This window comes from Octopus bimaculoides, chromosome 11, assembly GCF_001194135.2.
Source record: "Octopus bimaculoides isolate UCB-OBI-ISO-001 chromosome 11, ASM119413v2, whole genome shotgun sequence".
NCBI classification, from domain to species: Eukaryota; Metazoa; Mollusca; class Cephalopoda; order Octopoda; family Octopodidae; genus Octopus; species Octopus bimaculoides.
Genome location: NC_068991.1, coordinates 66066940 through 66090900, shown reverse-complemented (window position 1 = coordinate 66090900; position 23961 = coordinate 66066940). Strand labels below are relative to the sequence as shown.

The window sequence follows — 23961 nt, the reverse complement described above, 5'->3', positions numbered from 1 at the left end:
CCCCCCCCCCCCCCATTTATCTCCCTTTATTACGCTGTACTGTAAAGTGAAACTACATAAACTGTAAACAACTGTGACGAAGAAAACGTGCTACCAGAGAACTCAGGAGTTGTTTTGCTTAGTGAAAAGACACATGTTGTCTTTATTCTGTACCAAAGTCTTGTAGAATTTCAAATAACATTATCATCCCTGGATTTTGATTTTGTTGAGGTGGCTGGGCTATTAGAAGGCTTAACACACTTTGGAATAAAGATTATATTCTACGCCTGTATGGTTAATGGATATCAAATAGGATGAGTAGATATCGACATGTTTTTGTCTCAGGTTGTATAACTCTGTTATTAAGTGTAATGCAGTGATGATTTATTTATATTTCTTTAGGTTGGCTGATAAAAAAGCTGCCATTGGTTTCACCTATGAAGACAGCAATGCACCGATTGTTCGAGAGGAGGAAGAGGATGACAGTAGCGATACAGATGTGGAAACAGCTGATCTGGGTAAGTCCTCCTTCACCCTCTCTCATCTGTGTTTCTCCCTCTCTTACCCTCTTTGTCTGTCGCTCTCTCTCTCTCTCTCTTTTGTACATATAGTTCTTTCATTAGAAGTTAGAATGTTTTCATATCTCACAACTAAATAAGTCAACTTTAGTATATTTAATGCATGGAGTCTCTAAAACTAACTAGAAGTGAAAAGGCACTGGAAAAAAGAAAATTAATCAGTGGTTGTTAATATTTTAATTTTTTCTTATCCACTCGCCTTGAAATAGCTGGCCTTTAGTCAAAATTTTAAACCATAATTTTAATTTTTCTTGCAAGTATGGGAGGTAACTCTAGACAGCTTCTACTAATATTCTGATCATCTCAACGAAGCATGGACTTTTGTGTTGCTGTCAAAGTAGTTATGAACGAAGTAAATATACAAGATTGTACATTGAGTGATGTATGAAAATAGAAAGCAATCCTGCAGCATGTAACTTCTTTTCACATGGGAGAGATTACACACTTTTCTGTTCAGCTACTTTAAAATATGGAAGTGCTCCAGTATGGCCGCAGTCAAATGACTGAAGCGAGTAAAAGAATATAGAATCATGCCGGATTGCTGGCTGAAAGATCTAAATAGTTAAAACTAATGTTATGTTCTGGCTCTTGGGTGAGATGCATTTCTTTGTTTTCCACTAGCTATCGTATATAGGATGAGGTATGGCTGTATGGTATAATTTTTTTTAAATAATAAAAAGTCCTGGTCACAGTCCAATGACTGAAACAAGTAAAAAGGGAAAAGAGATGACCATAACAACCAGTAGCATTGTAAGGGTGTTGAAGCATTGGACCCTCAGGCTCACTGACACTAAGAGACTGAGGACATTAACAAGAGCTGCAGATTAATTGGATAGACTGCAGAGTGAACTATTCAGTCCTGGAGGAGATATGAGCAGAACCTAAGTTGGTGATGTTGGCCAGACAGCAAAAATTGCAATATTTTGGCCATGTCATCAGGGCCCAGAATATCTGTGCACACATATCCTTGAGATTGGGTGGACAGGCTTGTAGGTGACAGATGAAGACAGAGCAATGACATTGAGGACTGGATTGAGTGAAGTGTATGGTTGCAAGACAAGACCACAGAGTTTGGCAAAGAGTGATAGTTGTGTCCTATCTCCCGTCCCACATCCACCGACCCTTAACCATGAGCATACTCATTTACCTTAACATCCTGTATACTAGCTGCCACTAGTGCATCAAATGTTTTGTATTTAAATTGCTTAGTTTATAATAAATGTCCTCACTTTCATTACTATTTAATTGTTGCTGTTCTTCAGTACCTTCGTCAGTTCCAATCAGTTAGGCTTGTGATCAAAACCATTCCAACCATGATCATCTTGCCTGTTTGTTAGCCTTTCTAGGACTACACTGTCCAATGTGTCCTTCTTTTATTTGAAGGTCTGATTTGAGGGTTATTTAGCTGTTATTCATAGCAGTTCAAACAACTGTGTAGAGGTTCCCTTGTTAGCTTGTTTAACTTAGAAGTTACATAAATCATGTAATTGAGTGATGAAATCCAAGACATCTCGGCCTTGTGAGACAATTTTGAAACCACATTGTTAAAGATAGAACATTTTCCCAGATAATGCTATATCACATCTAATCATACTTTATACCATATTTCATTAAGTTTGTGTCTTAATATGTTTTTTCACATGTTTTCTGTATGGTTTTTCTCTCTTGTTGTTTTACTAGATGTCACTCTCGATGTTGATGCTCTCACACCCGACCAGCTAAAGATACTTAACCAATGTGCACAACACTATGGTATGCATGACGATGATTATGTCAGGTAAGCACTTTCTTCCAGCAACTTCTCTTTCCAGCATGCAAGAGCATTAAATTCATATTAATGTCTTGTTATGCAATGAGAAAAATTTGCACGAATCATCATCATCGTGACCTCCACTTTCCCATGCTTTCATGAATAAAATTGGATAAAATTTGTTGAAGTGTATTTTCTATAGCCAGATGTCCTTCCTCTCACCAACCCTTACCTGTTTCCAGGTCAGGTAATATTTCCCCATGATCAGATATGTTTTTATGGAAGATGGGAAATGAAGGGCATTGCTTGCTTGATGGTGACACACAATTACAACATTTACAATGTCAAGGCAAGGAGACAGTAAAAAACACACACACTCACACTCGCGCGCGTGCGATGCATTTCAGTTTTTGTTTGTCAATCTCACTCAGAAGGATTTGGTTGACCTGAGCCTGTGATAGGTGCTAAATAGTGGTGCTGTCTCAAAACCATATATGGAAGACAATTCCAGGCATGTTCTGTCTTATGATAACCTCATCAACAGGCTTAAACTTCAGCATACTTATTAAAAACTTCCAACCATACTTCTGTTGGTTGTAAATTCAAATTTTGATACAATTATTATGTTCTGCATCCGAACAAGACTTCTTTTTCAGTTGAAATAACTAGTATTCTACTTCACAGTTGAGAAGTTTGTAATATGTGAAGCATATCTATGTATTAAGCTAGGATTTATCTTTGAGTAAAACATTTAATAATAGGCCATCATGCTGGATATCTTACACCATTTAAATATATTCTTCAACACATCATCATAATCATTTAACATTCGTTTTCCATTCTGGCATGGATTGGACAATTTGACCAGAACTGCACCAAGTGTCAGTCTAATTTGGCTTGGTTTCTACAGCTGAATGCCCTTCTTAATGCCATCCACTTTACAGAGTGTGTTGGGTACTTTCTACATGGTACTGACCTAGGTTTAAAACTCCACTGGGGTATTATAGAGTGATGTCTTCATGTTACTAGTTAATGTACTGAAGATATATTTAAAGTATCTTGCCTCTACAAAAATGTTCTACCTTCTCTTTGTATTGTTTCTAAAGATATTTACGTAAAGACAAAGAAGAACTTGAAGCACTAAGACAAGCCAAATTGTTAGAAGAAGAAAAAGCCCAGTTTGCTGTGAGTAAATTTTATATGTTGTTGTTTCACCCTAAATCAGCCTGATCCAGGCGTTCCAGTTGTGACCATCCTGCCTCTTTTTTTCTTTTTATTTTGTTTGCAAGCATAATATATCATAGACTACACTATCTATTATCATCATTTAACATCCATGTTTCGTGCAGGCATGGATCAGACAGTTTAACTGGATCCAATGGATCCAAGGACTGCATCATGCTGCAGTGTCTGCTTTGGCATGGTTCCTATGGCTGAATGCACTACCTAACACCTCCCATTCTACAGCATGTACTGGGTGCCTTTTGAGTGCCACCAGCACTAGTGAGGTCGGCATGCAACTTACAAAACCCAAGGGCAGGGTAAGGTCAGCTTTATGCTAGATGATGAGGGGTTATTGTGGTATTCCATTTTACAGAGGGTCTTTGGCTTAGTGGTTAGTTTGTTCAACTCAAGATTATAAGGTCATAGGTTCAATGCCTGATGATACATTGTGTCCTTGAGCAAGACACTATTTCACATTGCTCCAGTCTACTCAGCTGGTAGAAATGAGTTGTACCTGTATTTCAAAGGTCCAGTCTTGTCACACTGAATCTCTCTGAGAACTATGTTAAGGGTACGTATGTCTGTGGTGTTCTCAGCTGCTTCCACGTTAATTTCATGAGCAGGCTGTTCCGATGATCAGATCAACTGGAACCTTCATTGTCGTAACCGACAGAGAGCTAGTACCATTTTGCAGCAGGTTAGTGAGGGAAATTTTGCTTTCTATTTCTAGCAGGTCAAGCGACCACGTAGAGAATTCACAACTCTGGCTTAGTTTCCATCACTAACTGGTTGATCATTGCAGTAGTTTATTGAAGAATTGGGATAACTCATTTTGAGAGTTAGATTCTCCTTTTAGATAATGCTCCATCTTGGTCGTAGCTTTGGTGGCCGAAACAAACTAAAGAACAAATTAAATGTAAGCTAACATAGTTAACGTACACCCACCACCACTATAAAAAATTAATTTAATTACATATGTGGTGAGAAAAAGTGATTAACTTTCTCGAATCCCGAAATAGAAAAGAAGAGAGGGGGAGACAACTCTAATTTCAGATTAATTGAAAACTGAAAAAGAGACCGATTCTGATGTTAGGCGACTATGCTGGCAACTGTAAATATGATTTTCGTGCACAAAGATATCTCTTTAAATTTTTGTGCTTGTCCATGTTCATTCTCTGAAAATCTTTTTATCTCTTGATCAGATGGGATCTAGTAATCTGGAAACATGGCAAGGCTATGATGTCTTTTTGGAGAACATCTAATAAAACCAAAGCATGTATAGTGCTGTCAGCAAGCTTGCCTAAGAACGGACTTACACCTGCCTCTATTCAGATTTTGGTCAAGGTACCTAACTCACCTAACTCTGCTTGGCTTAGTTTGGATGACTGAACAAACTTTTGAGTTGCACCAAGTACAGCCTGAAATTTGCATGGAAGGATATTATCCAACCATGAAATTAATTGCAACTTTGAGGCACAGATTTGTCTAAAGACACCCTACCATCCCCATTCTGTATTGTCTTAACCATTTCGGATCTTATTTAATTTCGCATGCTCTTCTTTTTTAGGGTCGCAAATCCCGACGAGAAAGAAGAGCTTATAAAGAGAAAAAACTTCAAGGAAGGAAAATAAGCCCACCAAGGTAATTTGTTTTTCCAGTGTCTATAAAGTTGATAACTTATCAAAATATTTAATATTATAATTTGATGAAATAGTGTCTCTGACTGGCCTTCATATAATTTAATGTTTTATATATATATAAGAGAGTATTGTAGTTCACTTGAAGCATTGTGTATTGTTTGTAAAGAATAAAAAGTTTTGAATGGTACAACAATGCACTATAATACAAAAAAAATGGACAATATACTTGTTGTAATTTAGTTATCTATAGTCCAGTTTATATAATTGAGGCAAACGATTTGATTTGTAGATTTTAGTGTGATTTGGAGATTTTAACATTGCTTTTTGAGTTAGGTGCTTCACTTCCAATTATAAAGTTATAAATTTTGATATTGCCGAAATCATTATGCTTCGTCACTGAGAAAGGCCACTAGCTCTGCTTGGCTTACTGAACAAAAATAGTCCACTTCTAAATTCTTTAAGTGGAGTGTGTCTGGACAAGATTGACACACAGAAGTTGAAAGGGGAGGTCAAAAAGTACTTCAGCAGCACATTGGGATTGTGTAAACTGACAAGAAACTTTGATGTGAGCGGTGGATGAAGTCCATAGTCAGGCAGTAGACTTAATACAAAATTTTATTTTGTTTCTTATATATTTTGAACTGGTGTTAATAAAACACAATGTAGATTTCATTGAGCATTAGAATTTGATTTTATTGATTTTGGTATATTACATAATGCTAATCCTTTAAACTAAATTTTAAACCTATTTTTTTCAGCTATGCAGCTAGAGCCAGTCCAAAATATGAACCATATAAACGGTAAGATATTTTTATATACTGGTCATGTTTTGAGACAGTTCTCATGATCTTTAAACCAACCATATCTGGTCAAAATATTTAACCTGTTTTATGTTGTAATTGGCCAGATCTGGCCTCTCACCTCAACCCTACAATGTCATTCTAAAACTAAATAATCTCTTCAGCTCAATCTCTAAACTACAAGATAATGCATGATAAATCCAAAACAATATAAATAAACAAACATTATATTTGTCAAGGGTTGAGTTTCAGTAATTTAAAGCTATCCAAGAGTGTTTTTAAACCCAATATTTACACTCTGTTAATTAGAGCTTTACCTGCGATGAGACCCACCACTCCAAAAAAGATGTATTACAGAATATTTTGTAACAATTAATCACTTTACCTGAAATTAAATTTATATTCTGTTTTGGCTAAATATGAGAAGTCATCTTAATTACTAAAACTAATTTGATTTTTTTTTTACCAACTATCTTCTCATTTTCCATTCCTAATCTAAAAGTTCAAACTTTTAGCTTGTTAATATCAATGAAAAGCTAAAAAGTGAAAAAAATGTTATTGTTGTGCCTCTGGGTGCAGGCTTGTCCCTGTCATTAAGAAGCTTGCTTTGCAACCATGTAGTTTTGCGTTTGGTACCTTGAGCAAGTGTTTTCCACCATAGCCCCAGGACAACCTTGGCTTATGAGTAAATTTTATAGACGGAAACTGAAAGAATTCCATCATAAATATGTGTTGAGTTGTATCTTGTGTATTGTGTCCTCTTCTCTGAGGATCCAGCTAAGGTGACAGCTTTTATTGATTGGCCATATGTCACATGTCTATGGCAGATTAGAAAGTAGTCTCACAGAGAATGGAATTGGCTGGGACATTGCTTGGAAGATTGCTCAGGGCAACCCAAGCAAGTACTGATGAAGTCATGTGCTGCAACATTGCACCCCGCTCCCCCATACCTTACCTCTGTGTGTGTGTGTGTGTGTGTTTGTCCTCCTACTACTTGACAACTGGTGTGGATGTTTGTCATCCACCACCACTACTTGACAGCTAGTTTTGCTGTAACTTTGTGCTGGGATCAAAGTAAAATTTTTCAAGGTGATGCCTTAGCATGGCCACAGTCTTATGACTGTAAAAATTAGTAAAAGGTGTCCTGCAGTAGGATCGAACCCAAAACCATGAAGTTGCAAAGTGAACTTCTTAACCATTTGGCTATGTCTCTGCCTTAAATACTGTAAATTCTCTCTTTTACATATACCACATGCTCTTCTTTTCTTCCACTTTTCTCTCATTAGTTTTTCAGATAATAAAAATTAATTTAATCTTGAGGCTGCCTTAACTTTTTAGCATTTAAATCAGCCATATCTAACCCAGATGTTTAACCTGTTTTATACTCAAACTGGTCAGATTTAGCCTCTCACACCTAGTTGACAATGTCATGCTAAAAATATACAATCACATCATCAAATTTTCAAAGCTATAAGGTAATATATAATTAATTCAAAACAATGTAAGTAAATAAGCATTGTTTCGTAGAATAATCTGAATGCTAAAGGGTTAAATATAATTAAAAAAAATATATATATATATATATAGGCGCAGGAGTGGCTGTGTGGTAAGTAGCTTGCCTACCAACCACATGGTTCTGGCTTCAGTCCCACTGTGTGGCACCTTGGGCAAGTGTCTTCAACTATAGCCTCGGGTCGACCAAAGCCTTGTGAGTGGTAGACGGAAACTGAAAGAAGCCTGTCGTATATATGTATGTGTGTGTATATGTTTGTGTGTCTGTGTTTGTCCCCCAACTTCACTTGACAACCGATGGTGGTGTGTTAACGTCCCTGTAACTTAGTGGTTCGGCAAAAGAGACCGATAGAATAAGTACTAGGCTTCCAAAGAATAAGTCCTGGGGTTGCTTTGCCCGACTAAAGGCGGTGCTCCAGCATGGCTGCAGTCAAATGACTGAAACAAGTAAAAGAGTAAAGAGTAATTGTCTGTTTAATCTTCTCTTGTTTTTATCTCTTTCAAGGTCATCATCGTCTTCAAAATCTCGTTCTCGATCTCCAGAGAATGCTGGTAAAGTGATGTACATAACCAGCTTTGGTGGTGAAAGTGAGGAGGAAGCGGCAGCTGTAGGTTCTACAACTCAGTCTCATTCCCACAGTCACAGTGATCGTCTGTCCACTAAAGGAGTCAGTAGTTCAACAACAGGAGGAAGTAGTTCACGGAATCCACCATGGTCAGCATGTTTTTCGAACAAGTTTGTTTATTTCATAAAATTAATTATAATAAAATACTAGCGAAGGGATTTTTATAGTCCTTCCAAAGCAAAATTTCTCCTTTTGTTAAATGTAATTTTTTTTCTTTTTTTTTTGCATTGAACTTACAAAACACTGGTTCTATCACCACATTTGGTGTTACATTTATTCTGCTATGCATGTTGTGGTCTGCATGTCATAATCGTTCCAATACTGTTTCATTCTCTGTTATCATGTGGTACTTACTATAGGATTATATTCCCAGCTTCCCAACCATGAGGTCTCAGGTTCAGTCCCACTGTGTGGCACCTTGGGCAAGTGTCTTCTGCTATAGCCCCAGGCTGACCAAAGCTATGTGAGTGAATTTGGTAGATGGAAACTGAAAGAAGCCTGTCGTGTTTGTGTTTACCCTTGTCTCGACATCATGTGATGTTTGTAAATGAGCGTCATTGGCAAACAAGTGAGGCTCATTCTCATTCTTCTGTGGAAAAATGTCTGGCCAAGTGGAAATGTTACCTTGCTTGGTAACAAGAAAAGAGCTGACTAGAAAATCTGCCTGAACACATTCTGTCTAACCCATACTAGCATAGAAATGTAGATGCTGAGTGATAATGGCATGATGGTATTCATTGTATCATCATCATCATCATCGTCGTCGTTTAACGTCCACTTTCCATGCTAGCATGGGTTGGACGATTTGACTGAGGACTGGTGAAACCAGATGGCTACACCAGGCTCCAATCTGATTTGACAGAGTTTCTACAGCTGGATGCCCTTCCTAATGCCAACCACTCCGAGAGTGTAGTGGGTGTTTTTGGGTGCTTGTCAGCAATAGCATTATTGTAACTATTATGTATCATTCCAAGTAGTAAGAATATTTTTACAGTTAATGTGTTAATCCCAGCTATAACATTATCCTTTTCATGTTATTCTGTTTCATTCTTCCCTTAGGAAAAGCTCACGATTCAACCGAAAGACCTCTTCAAGTTCTAATCGATATCGGCATCGCAGTAGATCTCCAGCACACACACAATCGAAATATCGTCGGAGGCGAAGCCGTTCACGTTCTGCGTCCAGATCTCGGTCACGTTCAAATCCAAGAAGTCACACTAATAATTACAGACGAGACAGGTGGCGGCATACTCGATCGCGCAGTCGATCTAGATCGCGGTCCAGAGAATGGAGACGGTCTCATTCCAATTACTATAATGACCGTGGTTCACGTAACCAGCGCAGTCGGTATCAAGCAAGGCGACGGTCTCGCTCACGTTCAAGTAAATCTTCTCGTTCCTCTCGTTCGAGGTCATCATCACGGTCTAAATCACCAAGTTCCCACTCAAAATCTCGCTCTAAGACACATTCTCCTCAGCCCAAAGCAAAGTAAGTTTTATTAGAAATATTTTCATCAATTTTTCCAATTCTGGGTTGTTATCAGCCTCAAGAAAGACATCTAGCTATTAAACACTCCTGGATATGTTTGCAAAATTTCATAAGAGTTGATTTCTGTCTGTTTTGGTTGTGTAGGATAGTAGTTATGTAAATATAAGACACTCAGGAAAGATTATCATCATCGTTTAATATCTGCTTTCCATGCTAGCATGGGTTGGATGATTTGACTGGAGACTGGCAAGCCAGAAAGCTGCACCAGTCTCCAATCTGATCTGGCAGAGTTTCTACAGCTGGATGCCCTTCCTAACGCCAACCACTCTGAGAGTGAAGTGGGTGCTTTTACGTGCCACCGACACGAGGACCAGTCACACTGTACTGGCAACGGCCACGTTCAAAAAGGTGTTTTTTACATGCCACCTGCACGGGAGCCAGTCCAGTATATATATATACATACGAAGGGTGTATGATAAGTCTTGAGCCTCAAAAAACAAAACATGGTACAAGACTTTAAGGCTCGAAACTTTTCATACACCCCTCGTGTATATTTATATATATATAAAGTGTCAGTATAGGCATATTTTCCCCACCTGCCAGCTCCTGATGCCATAATTACTATGCATTATTAAACTTACTATTGGTTTGATAGAAATGGCTATGAGACATTGTTATCCTGTTTAATTTTATTCTCTAATGGAGTGTTGAATACAATAAAGGAAAAGGATCTTTCATGACTTAAAAGTAAGAAGAGCCTTGCAACCTAATTGACAAATTGTAGTGTTCATTGGTATGTTAATAAAGTTACCTCCCCTGAAGCAATTGGTAGCTATCCGTCTCGTGTTTTTTCTCTTCGTTTTTTTTTTCTTAATTCGTCCAACTTTAATGGGTGATACCACGAGGTGATACTTCCATGTATTGCGGGCCTGCATCGCGTTCAAGTCGCTGTCATGTAGTTCGACGTCTTTCTCAATTATTTTCTTGAGGGTCAGGTTCAGGCGACCACGTTTACGTGTAACATCAGCGGGGACAGTAATATTCACTACATCTCTTTACATGTCCAGTGAGAGCTAGACAGTTCTTTCGTATGAGAATTGAAATCTTCAGAAGACGCCCATATAAGATTTTATTAGTTGTGTGCGACTACCAAGAGATATTAAGAGGTGAATGTAGTTAGCATCTAGCTTCCTTGTTAGTGCAGATGTCAGAGCCCATGACTCAGCCATAAAGGTGGATTGATTCCACAGGGGCTTTGAAAACCCTGATTTTGGTGGATCAGTTGACTTGTGCAATTCTGATTTTACAAAGAGAGTGTATAAAACCCCCCCAGGCTTGACTGATTACTGGTAGAGACATCAAAGGGAGTATTGGTGTAGCCACCCAAGTACTTGAACTCTTCAACTTTTTCAATTTTGGTTCCATCAAGTGAACACAATGGAGGAGAGGATAGATGGGATTAGGTGTATGTACTTTGTTTTTGATGCATTCAAGAACAAAGTTCCGAGGCAGCTCTCTCTACATAATGGAGTAAATACTGGACTGCTGAAAAGTTATCTTCAAGGAGGCAGATATCATCTGCAAATGCATGTTCTGATAGTATAATGGCACTTCTCAGAGTATAATCCAGAGTCACAGTGAAGAGAGAGGGAGCCAAAGGATCACTCTGTAGGACTCCCAGTGTTTACCTCAAATAATCAGTTTCTCTTTAGGGAGTAACCACTGTAGATGAAGTATTGACATACATATGTTTGGCTTCAACAATGAAATCCAGAACACCATAAGCACTTAAGATCTTAAGCATAACATTCTTGTTGATGGAATCAAATGCTTTACAGAAGTGGATGAAGATAATCACAACTTCTTCATGATTGACCAGTTTATTAAATTAACTTCAGTTTAATTTGAAAAGAAGGATTTTTATTTTTAAATTTATTGTCATAATAATACTTCAAACAATGCATTTCTAGTAACTGTATCTTTAGCTAATAGGGCAATTTTTCATTAGCTAATTCTGTTTCTAAGTCAAAGAATATTTTGCTTATTATCAGTGTTTTGACGTCCACTTTCTATGCTGGCATGGGTTGGACAGTTTGACATGGAGCTGGCTAGCAAGGAGCTATCCAGACTCCAGCTGTCTGTTGACGCATGGTTTCTATAACTGAATGCCCTTCCTAATGCCAACCACTTAACAGAGTGTACTGGGTGCTTTTTATGTGTCATCAGCACAGGTGCATTTATGCAGCACTGGCACCTGAAAGGACAAGCCTGCATGTGTGGAAGACCACAATTTTACTTAGTTTGACATGTCTTATCAAGCGAATTTTAATTTGGCAACCCGGTTTCCAGTATTTATTAGTACATTTTTAAAGTATGTTGATAGGGAAAATAAAATCTTCAGTTGGTTTTTTTAATCTATTAATAATTTTATTTTATGTTCTTCAGACCCCGTTCTAAGTCAAAAAGTCCTGTACAACCAGCACAAGTACTTCCAAAACCTGTAATAAAACGCTACAGACGAGCTAGTCTTTCATCTAGTGCTGAGGACTCACACTCAGATTCTGACAGCAATAAACCTGCAACGGGATCTACTACGGAGACTACAACCACTACATCTGCTAGTGCTACTACTACTACTACAACTACACCGACTACATCAACTGGATCAGCAGTTTCTACCCCAAAGACCAAAGATAGCAGGTATTTATGTGGTTTTATTATACAGGTATGTGTGTGTGTGGTTAAGAAGTAGGTTTCCAAACCACGTGGTTTTGGGTTCAGTCCCACTGCACAACGCATACTTACAGCCTTGAACTGACGAATACCTTGTGAGTGAATTTTGATGGTGGAAATTATAGGAAGCCCATCATATGTGTGTGTGTGTGTGTGTATATATATATATATATATATATATATATATAAATAAATAAATAAAGAGATAGAGAGAAGTCAGTTATGTGGATAAACAAATTAGGTATATTAAATATAACAATTTGGGTCTATTAATATAGATGTTTATACTTAAATATTCATTGTCTGAAAGTCTCCACTTTCTGTTTTCTCATGTTTTGCATGTATACATATATACATATTTTGTATTTCATATACAAACTGTTATATTTAATATATCTAATTTGTTTATCTGCTTAATTGCCTCTATATTTTCTCAACTTGATCCCTCTTATAGTCGTTTATCACCTGTAATAGTCATTTATCACCTATAGTCATTTATCACCTGTAAAAACATTGGAGTCTAAGTTTGAATCATTTCAGCACTTCTAAGTGTCTTCTCTACTGAGAAACTCTGGATCTCATATATATAAGTGTATGTTGTATGAATCTGCATCAATGTTGACTTTCCATAGTTTTGCTTGGATAAAATGGGGAATGATATTGACATATACTGATAATATAACTGGTTGCTCTGCACTTTGGAAAACATATGGAATAAAAAAAATAGTTTCTTTTCTTGAAAAACAGGTAAGGCTTGGTGGCAGGAAAAACATTTAGGTATAAAATGTTGTCTCAAATCCTTGTCCAGCTCTTTCCAGCATAGAATAACAGACATTAACTGAACCATATATATATATATATATATAAATTAACCAACAATATATATATATATAAATGCAGACACAGCCACAGGCATGGCTGTGTGGTAAGAAGCTCGCTTTCAACCACACGGTTCTGGGTTCAGTTACACTGTGTAGCACCCTGGGCAAGTGTCTTCAAATAAAGCCTTGTGAGTGGATTTGATAAACAGAAACTGAAAGAAGCCCATTGTAATGTGTATGTATGTATATATATATAAATAACTGTATGTGTCTTTGTGTTTGTCTCTCCACCACTGCTTGAAAACTGGTGTTGGTTTGTTTAGAACCCTGTTACTCAGTGATTTGGCAAAAGAGCCTGATAGCATAAGTATCAGCTTTTAAAATAAGTACTGGAGTCAATTTGTTTCATTAAGACCCTTGAAGAGAGTGCTCCAGCATGATTGCTGCCTTGTGACTAATGCAAGTGAAAGATAAAGGTGTGTTAGTGATATTTATGTATGTATTAAATTTAAGGTAACATTAGGGGTATGCAAATAAAGCTCCCATTTCATTATGCCGTCTGCCATCTAATGATACTGACTAGTAAGTCAGTTTTTCGGGGTTGCATCATAGTTGTAATGTAAGATAAGTATAATAATAGCTATAGTTATAGGATGGAATTTATAAATATTTAATACATTGCTACACACGTTTCTACGAATCACATGATTTTGACATCAGAGTGGGTGTCATGGGATTAGTACAGTATAGTGCGTATTATCCGTGGGATCCAGTTGATCATAATATGGGTAATACAGACTATATTGTACAAATCCCAAGGATACCGACTCTGATGTCAAAGTTTTATAGTAAATATTTATAAATATCATCCTAGGATTATTGTTATTATTATAATTACTATATATATATATATATAAGGGTTATGGTTTATAGATGGGCTAAAAGCGATTAGATTATTATATTGATATAGTGAAGTACTGAAAATATTACTGGCTGGTGGAAATCGTGCAGAAACCATTCACGTATATCAGTGAGGGATGGTCAAAAAGTCTGTGTTGAAATAAAATAGTATTTGGTAGAAGTTATGTCCCTTTATTTTAAAGTGGCCCTAAACTATTCTTCCTTGTCAGATCAATAAAACGAGTACCAGACAAATTACTAGAATTGGTTTCAACTAAAAATAACAAAAAGTCATTATTCCAGCGTGGCCAGTGTCCAGAAATTGAAAGCAATTAAAAAATAATTGATAGCTCAATTGTGTTGGAGATTTTGTTGCTTTTGCATGAAAAGTCTTCATTACATAATACTTATTTCTTTAAGTAAATTAATTTCAGTGAGATACTGTAGTAGTATTATTATTATTATTATTATTACTACAACTACTTAAGGCAGCAAGCTGGCAGAAATGTTAGCATGCCGGACGAAGTATTTCACCCCTTGCTATATTCTGAGTTCAAATTCCGCCAAGGTTGATTTTGCATTTCATCCTTTCATACTGGGGATGATCAAATTGACTGGCCCCTTCCGTCAAAATTTCAGGCCCTGTGCCTAAAGTAGAAAGGGTTATTATTATTAAACTCGCAAAATCGTTAGCATGCTGGACAAAATGTTTAGTGGTATTTCATTCAAATTCTTCCAAGGTTGACTTTGCCTGTCATCTTTTGGGGGTCAATGAAATATCGATAGAGCATTGGGGTCAGTGAAATCGAATTACCCTTTTGTCCCACAAAATTTCAGGCCTTGTACCTGTTGTAAAAAGAATTATTATTAAACTGGTATCACTAACCAACTTCCTCATCGTAACATAATAGTCTCTATTCCATAATTAGCATTTTTTTCTTTGATCTATGGGGTGTAATTATCTTATGTTAATTACAACTATTAAAGTTCTGCAGTAAGAGTATGTTATTATCTAAAAATATACCTCTGCCTAAATCAAAAATCTAAATCTCTAAATCCCTCATGCGTTGACTCCAAGTGCCACAACCTAGTGCATTGCTTCACTTGGCAGACTAAACCACATTGAAGGATGGTGGTGTTGACATTGCACCATCAGACAGGTGGAGGGATCTCAAGAAGACCAACAACCAGGTATCTGTGACCGAAGGCAGCCTACACTTCAGGGACCTTGGCTAGCAGTCAACAGAGACATATCCACTGACGCTCTCCTAAATGCAATTTCTTGGGCTTCAGTAAAAACCACAAACTACATAAACAGTTCAAGGAGTAAGAAGCCACTGCAGCATTTGGGCATTGAGTGTGACTCTTAACTAATCCTGCTGATGTACTCTGACAGCTTCATATGTAGCATCCAACACAGGGGCACCTAAACAGAATAATAATAATAATAATAATAAAAAGTATAAAAAAATAATTAAAAAAATGAAACCAATTTTCTATTTATATCTTTATGCTCATGAAGTTTTCTTGTTTTCCAGAGTTCCTGCACCAAATCTGTTGGGTAAAGCCACTGTAGATTCTCAAGTCAGTAAGCTCCTCTTCTTTTCATTACTCTTTATGTTGTTCACTTACCATATGATGTCCAGACTGCTACTACTACTACTTTTACTACTACTACTACTACTACTACTACTACTACTACTACTACTACACCTGACCTTGCTTCTTTCCTGCCATAACTGCTCCTTCTTTAGCTTCCTTATTGCTCCTGACATGATTATTATATCAGTTTCAAACCACAGACACTTCAAACTATACCAAATCAGTGATTCTTTATGTACTTTACATAAAGAAAAATTTTAAAAAATGAGTTATTTATGACAATGGTTTTTTTAAAAAAAATTATTGTGTATTGATGTAAATATATTTTAACTTGAAAAATTATCCATTTATTTAACTTTATTATACTAGCTTTGTTTTAAAATTTTGATTCAAAAGAAAAAAAAACTATTCATTTTGAAGTGTCTTTGATTTCTTGGATTTCAAAATCTAACCTAAACTCTCTGATAAAAACCTGTCTGAATAATGAAACATCTTTATCTAATTTGTCATGTCTAGTTTCAATTCTTGAGAAAATTACAAATCTAAAATTAAAAAAAAGATTATTTAATTTGCTTTAGACGGATTATCTTTTGTTACCACTTCCCTTAATTAGTAAGAAATTTCAAAACTATCCTTGTCTGTATCCCATTTCCTAAAGCTTCTATTTTAAATGTTATGATACTGATGAATCAGTTGTATTGTAGTTACCAGTCTGTTGGAGTAAGTTTGAGAAAATAAATCTTGTTTGCATGATTTCATTTGTTTAATATTGACTAACATATAATGGTTGTGATTATAGCTGTTTCATTTGTGGTATAAATATTGTGTATATACATATATATATATATATATATATGTATATGTATATTGCTATTTATTATACATCATGTTAGTAAAGTAAATAGCCTTTAGTTTTAAATATGTGTTTCTCTTTTTATTCATTCTATATACTGACTACATTATAAATGAAGAAACTTCCAATTTTAACTTCTACAAAATGGTCCATTTTCTCCTTCTCCACCATTACTCTTCCTGGGAGGGTTGCAGGGTATACAGTTCTCAGCCATCTCCTTGGAATGGTCTTATCAGAAGTACCTGTCCATAATATTTTCCGACTGGATTCCCAAGTATGGGCAACTGAAACACTGGACATTATCCAACCATCTCATTCTTGGTCTACCTCTCAGTTTTCTGTCCTGTGACATTTTAATCAGCTGTTCATAGTACTGAAGCTGTGACCTCTGAATGCAGAGAAGTTGTGGCTCAACTGGAAGAGACTCCTTCGTCTTCTACAGAATAGTATTGACATAATCGGAGCACTATTCTTCTCAGTAATTACATAATGTCTTCACATTTTTTTCATGATTGTGTTAGTGCTGTCAGAAAGCAAGGAACATAATGAATGCCATACAATCACTAAACTAAGATATATCTTAAGAGGTCTTCTTGTGACTGGATGAGAACTATTACAATAGTTGTTTAGCTGGTTTTGTATATTAATCTTTGGCTACATGTCATAATTACTAACAGTGTTTAATGTTGCTAGACAAGACTCTGTCTTCTGCTAAATTCAGTGTGCATGTGTTTAAAATCATTGTGAACTTCTATTTCTCTCCAACACTCTTGATTCTTTCAACACCATGAGACTTCTTATTTCACCATTATAATCATTATCTTTCCATTACTAGAACAGGCCTATGGTTTACACAAGAAATAATATCTGCTTCTCTCTACCCCTTTTTTAGACCATCTTCAATGCTATATCAATCCCAATACTTTATTGGATTTAGACTTGGTGTTACTTACGATGGCAGAACCATTAAGAGTATTGGCCAAAATGCCTTGTGCTGTTTAATTACAGCTCTTTATGTGTTGGTTTCAAATCACACTCAGGTCAGCTTTACCTTTCATCTTACCGGGATTGATATTATTGATTATTCCCTCCCCACCAAATTTCTGTCCTTCTACCTATGTTAGAAATAATTATCACTTTGTGACCAATGGACCTTTTAACTTGTAGGCCGAACTCATCCATGGATTGCTAACTTGTATGTTATTGGTTCAAATATCTGCTAAAAACATCTCCTAGCAATGGTATCTTCTGTCTTTGTTTCAATCATTAGACTGTGGCCATGCTGGGGCACCACCTTCAAGAATTTTACTTGAATCAACCCCTGTACTTATTTTGTTTAAGCCTGGTACTTATTCTATCAGTCTCTTTTGCTGAACTACTAAGTTACAGGGTTGTAAACACACCAACACTGATTGTCAAGCATTGGTGGAGGCCAAACACAAGCACAAAGACACACATGCATATGGTATATACGGTGGCTTACAAGACTTTGGTTGGCCTGTGGCTATAGTAGATGTCCAAGGTGCCATATAGTAGGATTGAACCCAGAACCATGTGGTTGGGAAGCGAAGCTTCTTATCACATAGCCACTCCTTCATAACAATGCTTTCTTAAATTCCTCCTAAACCATTTTGATTACTCTAGTTAGTTGTTATTTGACTCTCTGTCTCTGGGGTAAGAGAGATACAAAAAACATTTTTGTTCTTGCTACTTATATTCTTAACTGCTTTAAATCGTAGGTTCAAACCTTGTGGGTGACAGTGTACTGTATTAGGAAGTAAATCCATAAGGCAGGCAAGCTGACAGAATTGTTAGCATGCTGGAGAAAATGCCGAGCAGCATTTTGTCTGGATTCAAATACTGCTGAGACTTTGCTTTTCATCCTTTCAGGGTTGATAAAATAAGTAACAGTTGAACACTGAGAATTGCAGGCCTTGTGCCAAAATAAGTAAAGCAAGGATTATGAAGCAAATCAACATTAGCTGGAAATGGATGTTTCCCGTAAGCCGTCAGGGTGAGACTAGGTTATCAACTGTAAAAAACATGGAAGAGTAAATATTTTCAGAACCATCAAACCCTTTTCTGTTTAGAAGAAATCGGCTAAATATTGATGGGAATGTGGTTTATAGCTGACTTTGACCTGTTTGAAATAATTGTTGTTCTAGGCACACTCTGATTTTCTGTTGGGTGATCTTTGTGAGGCCAGTAGTTATTATTGACTCATAGGAAACCTTGGCATTTCCAGAATAGCTTGGTCAGACTCGCACAATAAAAATGCAAATGTAACAATTTTTCTAGACTGTTCAAGGCCTTGAATAAACAAAAAAAAAATAAATAAAGATACCTACGAAATAGCTAAGGCCCAACTGCTGTGTCTCTCAAAATTTCTTCTAAAATACCTTCTGCTCTTTCAAATTTTTTGGTATTATGCCAACTCTACATCTGAACCATTTTTTAATATATCTTTTATTCCACTTGAAACTTCTATCTCAGCCATCAGAATTAAACACATCATCTATCTAACACTGTTACTTTTTTTTTCAAGACTGACAATCTTTGTTTCATTGCATTATATCCATCTTACTTGTAACATTAACAACAGCAGCAATAATAATAATAATAATAATAATAATAATAATAAAAATAATACTATGTTATTCCAGTTTAACATTCTAAGAGAGCTTTGGCAGGCTATTGAGCATTGGTCTTCACGTTTTTCAACTGACAAATGGAAGACCTGTAAATATCTATTCTGTATATCAACTCCACCAGATCTTCAACTTCACTAACAGTAGTAGTGACTGACAACATGAAGCGGAGCTATTGTCTCCCTCCCCATCCCCCACAGCTGCATGTTCTTTCTAACACTCACCATCCAATTGCCAGATAATGACTGGTATCAATTGTCAGTTGTACAACGTGTTGTGTGACTTTCAACAAGGTATGACTCAATGTCTAGAGCAAAATTCAAACCACAGATGACTTAACTTTACAGACATTGTTTTTTTCCATTTCTATATTTTTTTAATACTTTTATTCATTATTTCTTTCCCCCCCCCCTTTTGTTGTGATAGAATGGATGGGACATTTTTTAAATTTTTTTTTTTACAAACTTGGGTATTTGCAGTAATTTCTTGTTAATTCAACTGGCACGGAGCATGATGGCTGATGTAAAGCTTAAGCTCTAGATCTTATGATTTAAACCTCCTAGTCCTTGTATTTCTGCTTATATCTCATCGTTGTTTATTATTCATTCATTGCTATCCAGAAGCAATGACTGTCCCACTTCATAGTTACATCTGATTATAACAAGCAGCAAACAGAACAAATTACTTGGTCATGGAATGAGATTTTATAATTTCTTTCTTCCTTTGTGATTAGTTTAAATAATGTAGCATAAAATTTTTTTTGAATTACTTATTTCTCAAGGTTTATCGATTTGAAGTACATAAAACTGTTTGCTGTCAAAATCTTGATTGGATTTTATGTTCATCACTTGATGAACAGTTTCTTAATTATTAGCGTCCCCTTCTTTAGTGCATCCATCAAAACTATGAAATCTAATTATTTGTTGATTAGCTCTTCGGTTGTTGTCGTTTCTTCTTACATATTATACTACAGTGTAATATGATGCTGTATTATTCACATAGTTCAAAATGATGTTACAGCTTCTGATTTCAAGACTGTGTTAAGATGAAGCCATCCACCTATTCAGTAATAATTGTAGACAATATAAAAGTTCAATTATTCAGATAAGCTTTATATACTAGTGTGTGTGAGAAAGCTCATTTATAATATATATATATATGCACGTGTAAAGACATTCAAGCGAGATTGTTGCCAGTGCCGCTGGACTGGCTCCTGTGTAGATGGCACGTAAAATACACCTTTTTGAGCGTGGCCGTAGCCAGTACCGCCTGATTCGCCTTCTTGCCAGTGGCATGTAAAAGCACCGACTACACTCTCTCAGTGGTTGGCGTTAGGAAGGGCATCCAGCTGTAGAAACTCTGCCAAATCAGATTGGAGCCTGGTGTAGCCATCTGGTTCACCAGTCCTCAGTCCAATCGTCCAACCCATGCTAGCATGGAAAGCGGACATTAAACGACAACGATATATATATATATATACATATATTGTTTGATGTCCATTTTTCTGAGGTGGCATAGGCTGGGTGGGTTCTCAGTAGAGGCACTATTTTTAGGGCTGGTTGGGCTCCCTTTTGCCACCCTTTTCCACTATTTAGTGGTTGCAAAGCTACAGGATATAATGAGTATCAAAAATGGAAACTCAGTAACACCATATTTTTTTTATATACTCAGATTATCTCGTGTGAGAATTAGAAATGACAACCTTCATGCACATACCCACACACGTATGTGTGTGGGTATGTATGTATACACAGTGGAGGGGCTTCCATACAGTTTTTCTCTACCAGTTTCACTCATAAAGCATTGGTCAGCTGAGGCAATAGTAGAAGACACATGCCCCAGGTACCTTGTGATGGCATTGATTTCAAGACCGCATAGTTGTGAAGCAAACTTCTCCCTACCACCATACTCATATATATATATGTATATATATATATATATATATATATATATATATATATATATATATGCACACACACACACACATATATCATCAAAATGTCCAGTTTCCATGCTGGCATGGGTTGGACGGTTTGACAGGAGCTATACCAGGCTCTTGGCTGGATAGCCTTCTTAATGCCAACCACTTTACAAGAATGTGCCTTGTGCTTTTTATGTGGCACCAGTGCATGTGTGCATGCACACACACACACACAGACATAGAGGAATAATGGTTGTGTAATTGAGAAGCTTACTTCCTAATCATATTGTCTTGGGTTCAGTCCCATTGTTTAGCATTTTGGACAAGTGTAGTCTATATAGCTTTTTGAAAACATTCAGTAGATGAAAATTGGAAGAAGCCCGTTGTGTATGCGTGTGGCATACCCTTGCTGTTGCATCATACAAGTGTTATTTTGTTTCCAGTTTTTTTGTAGAAAAACATATCTGACCATGGGAAATATTACCTTGCTTGGAAACAGGTGAGGGTTGGCAACTGGAAAGGCATTTGTCTATAGAAAATATGCCTGAACTATTAACAAAATTTCGTCTATCCCATGCAAACAGGAAAAATAGTTGTTAAACTGATGTATGTATGAATGAATGAATGAGTGCATTCATGTACAGATAGCAGGGGCTTCCATGCAGTTTCTATCTACCAATTTCCAATTTCACTTGTAAGGCATTGGCCAACTGAGGCAATAGAAGATGCATGTGCCAGGTACCATGCAGTGGTAAACCCCAACAGCCATGCATATATATATATATATATATATATATATTGTTAATTTGTTTTACTTCCATTTTTCATTCTGGCATGGGTTAGGTGAATACATATTGCAGGACTGTTTTATACCCAGATGCTGCTGTACTTGTCATAAACTCTTACTTGTTATTGAACTTGGGGATTTGTCATTTCTCTTGTCTTTGAAAGCACAGCACTAAGCAGATGATAATTTGTTAAGGAACAGCACTGTTTACAGCTCAGTGCTTTTCAATGCAAAGTGCTGGATGTATGCATTTACACATTAATGTGCATGCATACACACACACATGATGGGCTTCCATACAGTTACCATCTACCATTTCATTCGCAAATCATTGGTCAACTTTGGGCTAAAATAGAAGATACTTACCCAAGGTGTGCCATGCAGTAGGGGTTGGACTCAAAGCCATGTGTTTGAGAAGTGAATTCCTTAACCATATATCCATGCCTGGACCTACACACATACACACACATATAATGAAAATAAGCTCAGAAATATAAGTCAGACTTGTCAGTGACTTGTGTGTGGACAATGAAAATGAATAAAGGTTTATTAAATAGCAAGCAAGCTAAATTCTTTATTGAAATTATCCCTGGTTGCAAGAAGGTAGAACATTCATTTGGTAGGAATTGGGATCAGCTCCAAATGGGAAAGGGAGACAATCTCAAGAATCAAGAATTTCTCCCAGGTTGATACATACAGGATGTAGTGAATGAATTGTCATCTAAATTATACAAGAATGAAAATAACACTGACATCTCATTTTAACAGATATATTTACCAAAATTACGTAAAAATATCTTGAAATATTAAAGAGTGAATTTATTCAATTAAATCACCATTGACTTCGACCACAGCCCCCAGACGACTTTAGAATCTCCTGCAACTCTCCTGGATGGTCTCCTTGTTTAAGCTGGTGAATGCTGCCATAATCCTTGCATTCAGTTCATCGTTGGTGTTACAAAGAGTTTTGTTGATCTCTTGCTCAACTGTGCCCCTCACATAATAATCAAGGGGGTTGCAGTCTGGGGAATTAGATGGCCAGATGTTAGGGGTGATGTGTTTGACAGCCATGATTGGGTTCTCCTGTTTGTCTGGCATGGTGCAGAATCCTGTTGCCAGACATAGGGTGTTCCAATAGCCACCCAGTTGACCCAGGGCAACACTACCTCCTCCAGGCACTTGATGTAGGCCTCCCTGTTGAGTCTGAGGCCATGTGGAAAGATGACTGGAGGCATAATGTCGCCATTACTAGTGATCACTCCAAACACCATGATGTTGACTGGATGTTTGATTTTTTTTTTTATCACTATTGGTACATGTTCATATTGGAGCTTCTAGTGAAAATGCCAAGCAGTACAACATGACATTTCCAAATCCCTGACAGTGAATTGCGTCATGGTGCTGTTTTTCTCACTGACGGTACCCAATTTACCCTACTGACTGTGTAGTCAGCAAAATCAAAAGCAAACAATATGCATGCATGAAATGAAAAATATAAAATGGTGACAATTTACCCATCGCACCCTGCATCATTAAAGGATAGATCGTCTGGTTGCCTGAAGAGAAGAGGTCATCTAAGTTCTTGCCCCCAATAGGCTGTCACCAACACAGCTATTGGCCGACATTCTCATCAGCAGAACAAAATACTTAGGAATATATTGAAAAATAGTCAAACGCATTTATATAGAGTGTGCATGCATATGTTAGGTTTCCATACTTTGTCTACCTATTCCACTCACAAGGCATTGTGAGTAGAAGACACTTGAGCCGGAGTAGAAGACATTTGCCCCAATGTGCCATGCAGTGGAACTAAACCCAAAACCATTTGGTTGAAGCAAACTTGATAGCCACACAACCATACCTTCATGTCTGAGTATGTATGTTTGCATATCTATATGTGTGCATGTGTAAAACACATCCTTTTTCTTTACTGTCATGGGTTGGGCAAAAATTATTGAGGTAATTTTCGACCCCCAGATGCCTTCCCTGTTACCAACTGTTACTTCTTTTCCAAAAAAGATATTATGTATATCTATATATAATATACTTGTTGATATCCAATATATATATATATATATATATATATATATATATATATA

At 36.7% G+C, this 23961-nt stretch overlaps 1 protein-coding gene across 4 annotated transcripts in view; it reads left to right on the top strand.

The window, feature by feature from the left end:
• The window catches only part of LOC106879711 (CLK4-associating serine/arginine rich protein), a 102171-nt gene that overhangs the window by 73505 nt on the left and 4705 nt on the right, over positions 1-23961 (top strand). For 2 of the 4 annotated variants that reach the window (XM_014929388.2, XM_052971913.1), the window contains exons 7-15: positions 382-497; positions 2238-2334; positions 3414-3492; positions 5099-5172; positions 5930-5971; positions 7989-8198; positions 9169-9597; positions 12043-12297; positions 15590-15635. In XM_014929388.2, coding sequence (XP_014784874.1) covers positions 382-497; positions 2238-2334; positions 3414-3492; positions 5099-5172; positions 5930-5971; positions 7989-8198; positions 9169-9597; positions 12043-12297; positions 15590-15635 — 1348 coding nt within the window. Of the gene's footprint in view, positions 1-381; positions 498-2237; positions 2335-3413; positions 3493-5098; positions 5173-5929; positions 5972-7988; positions 8199-9168; positions 9598-12042; positions 12298-15589; positions 15640-23961 lie in introns of all 4 variants that reach the window. The other 2 variants (XM_052971912.1, XM_014929389.2) reach the window with 1 other exon arrangement.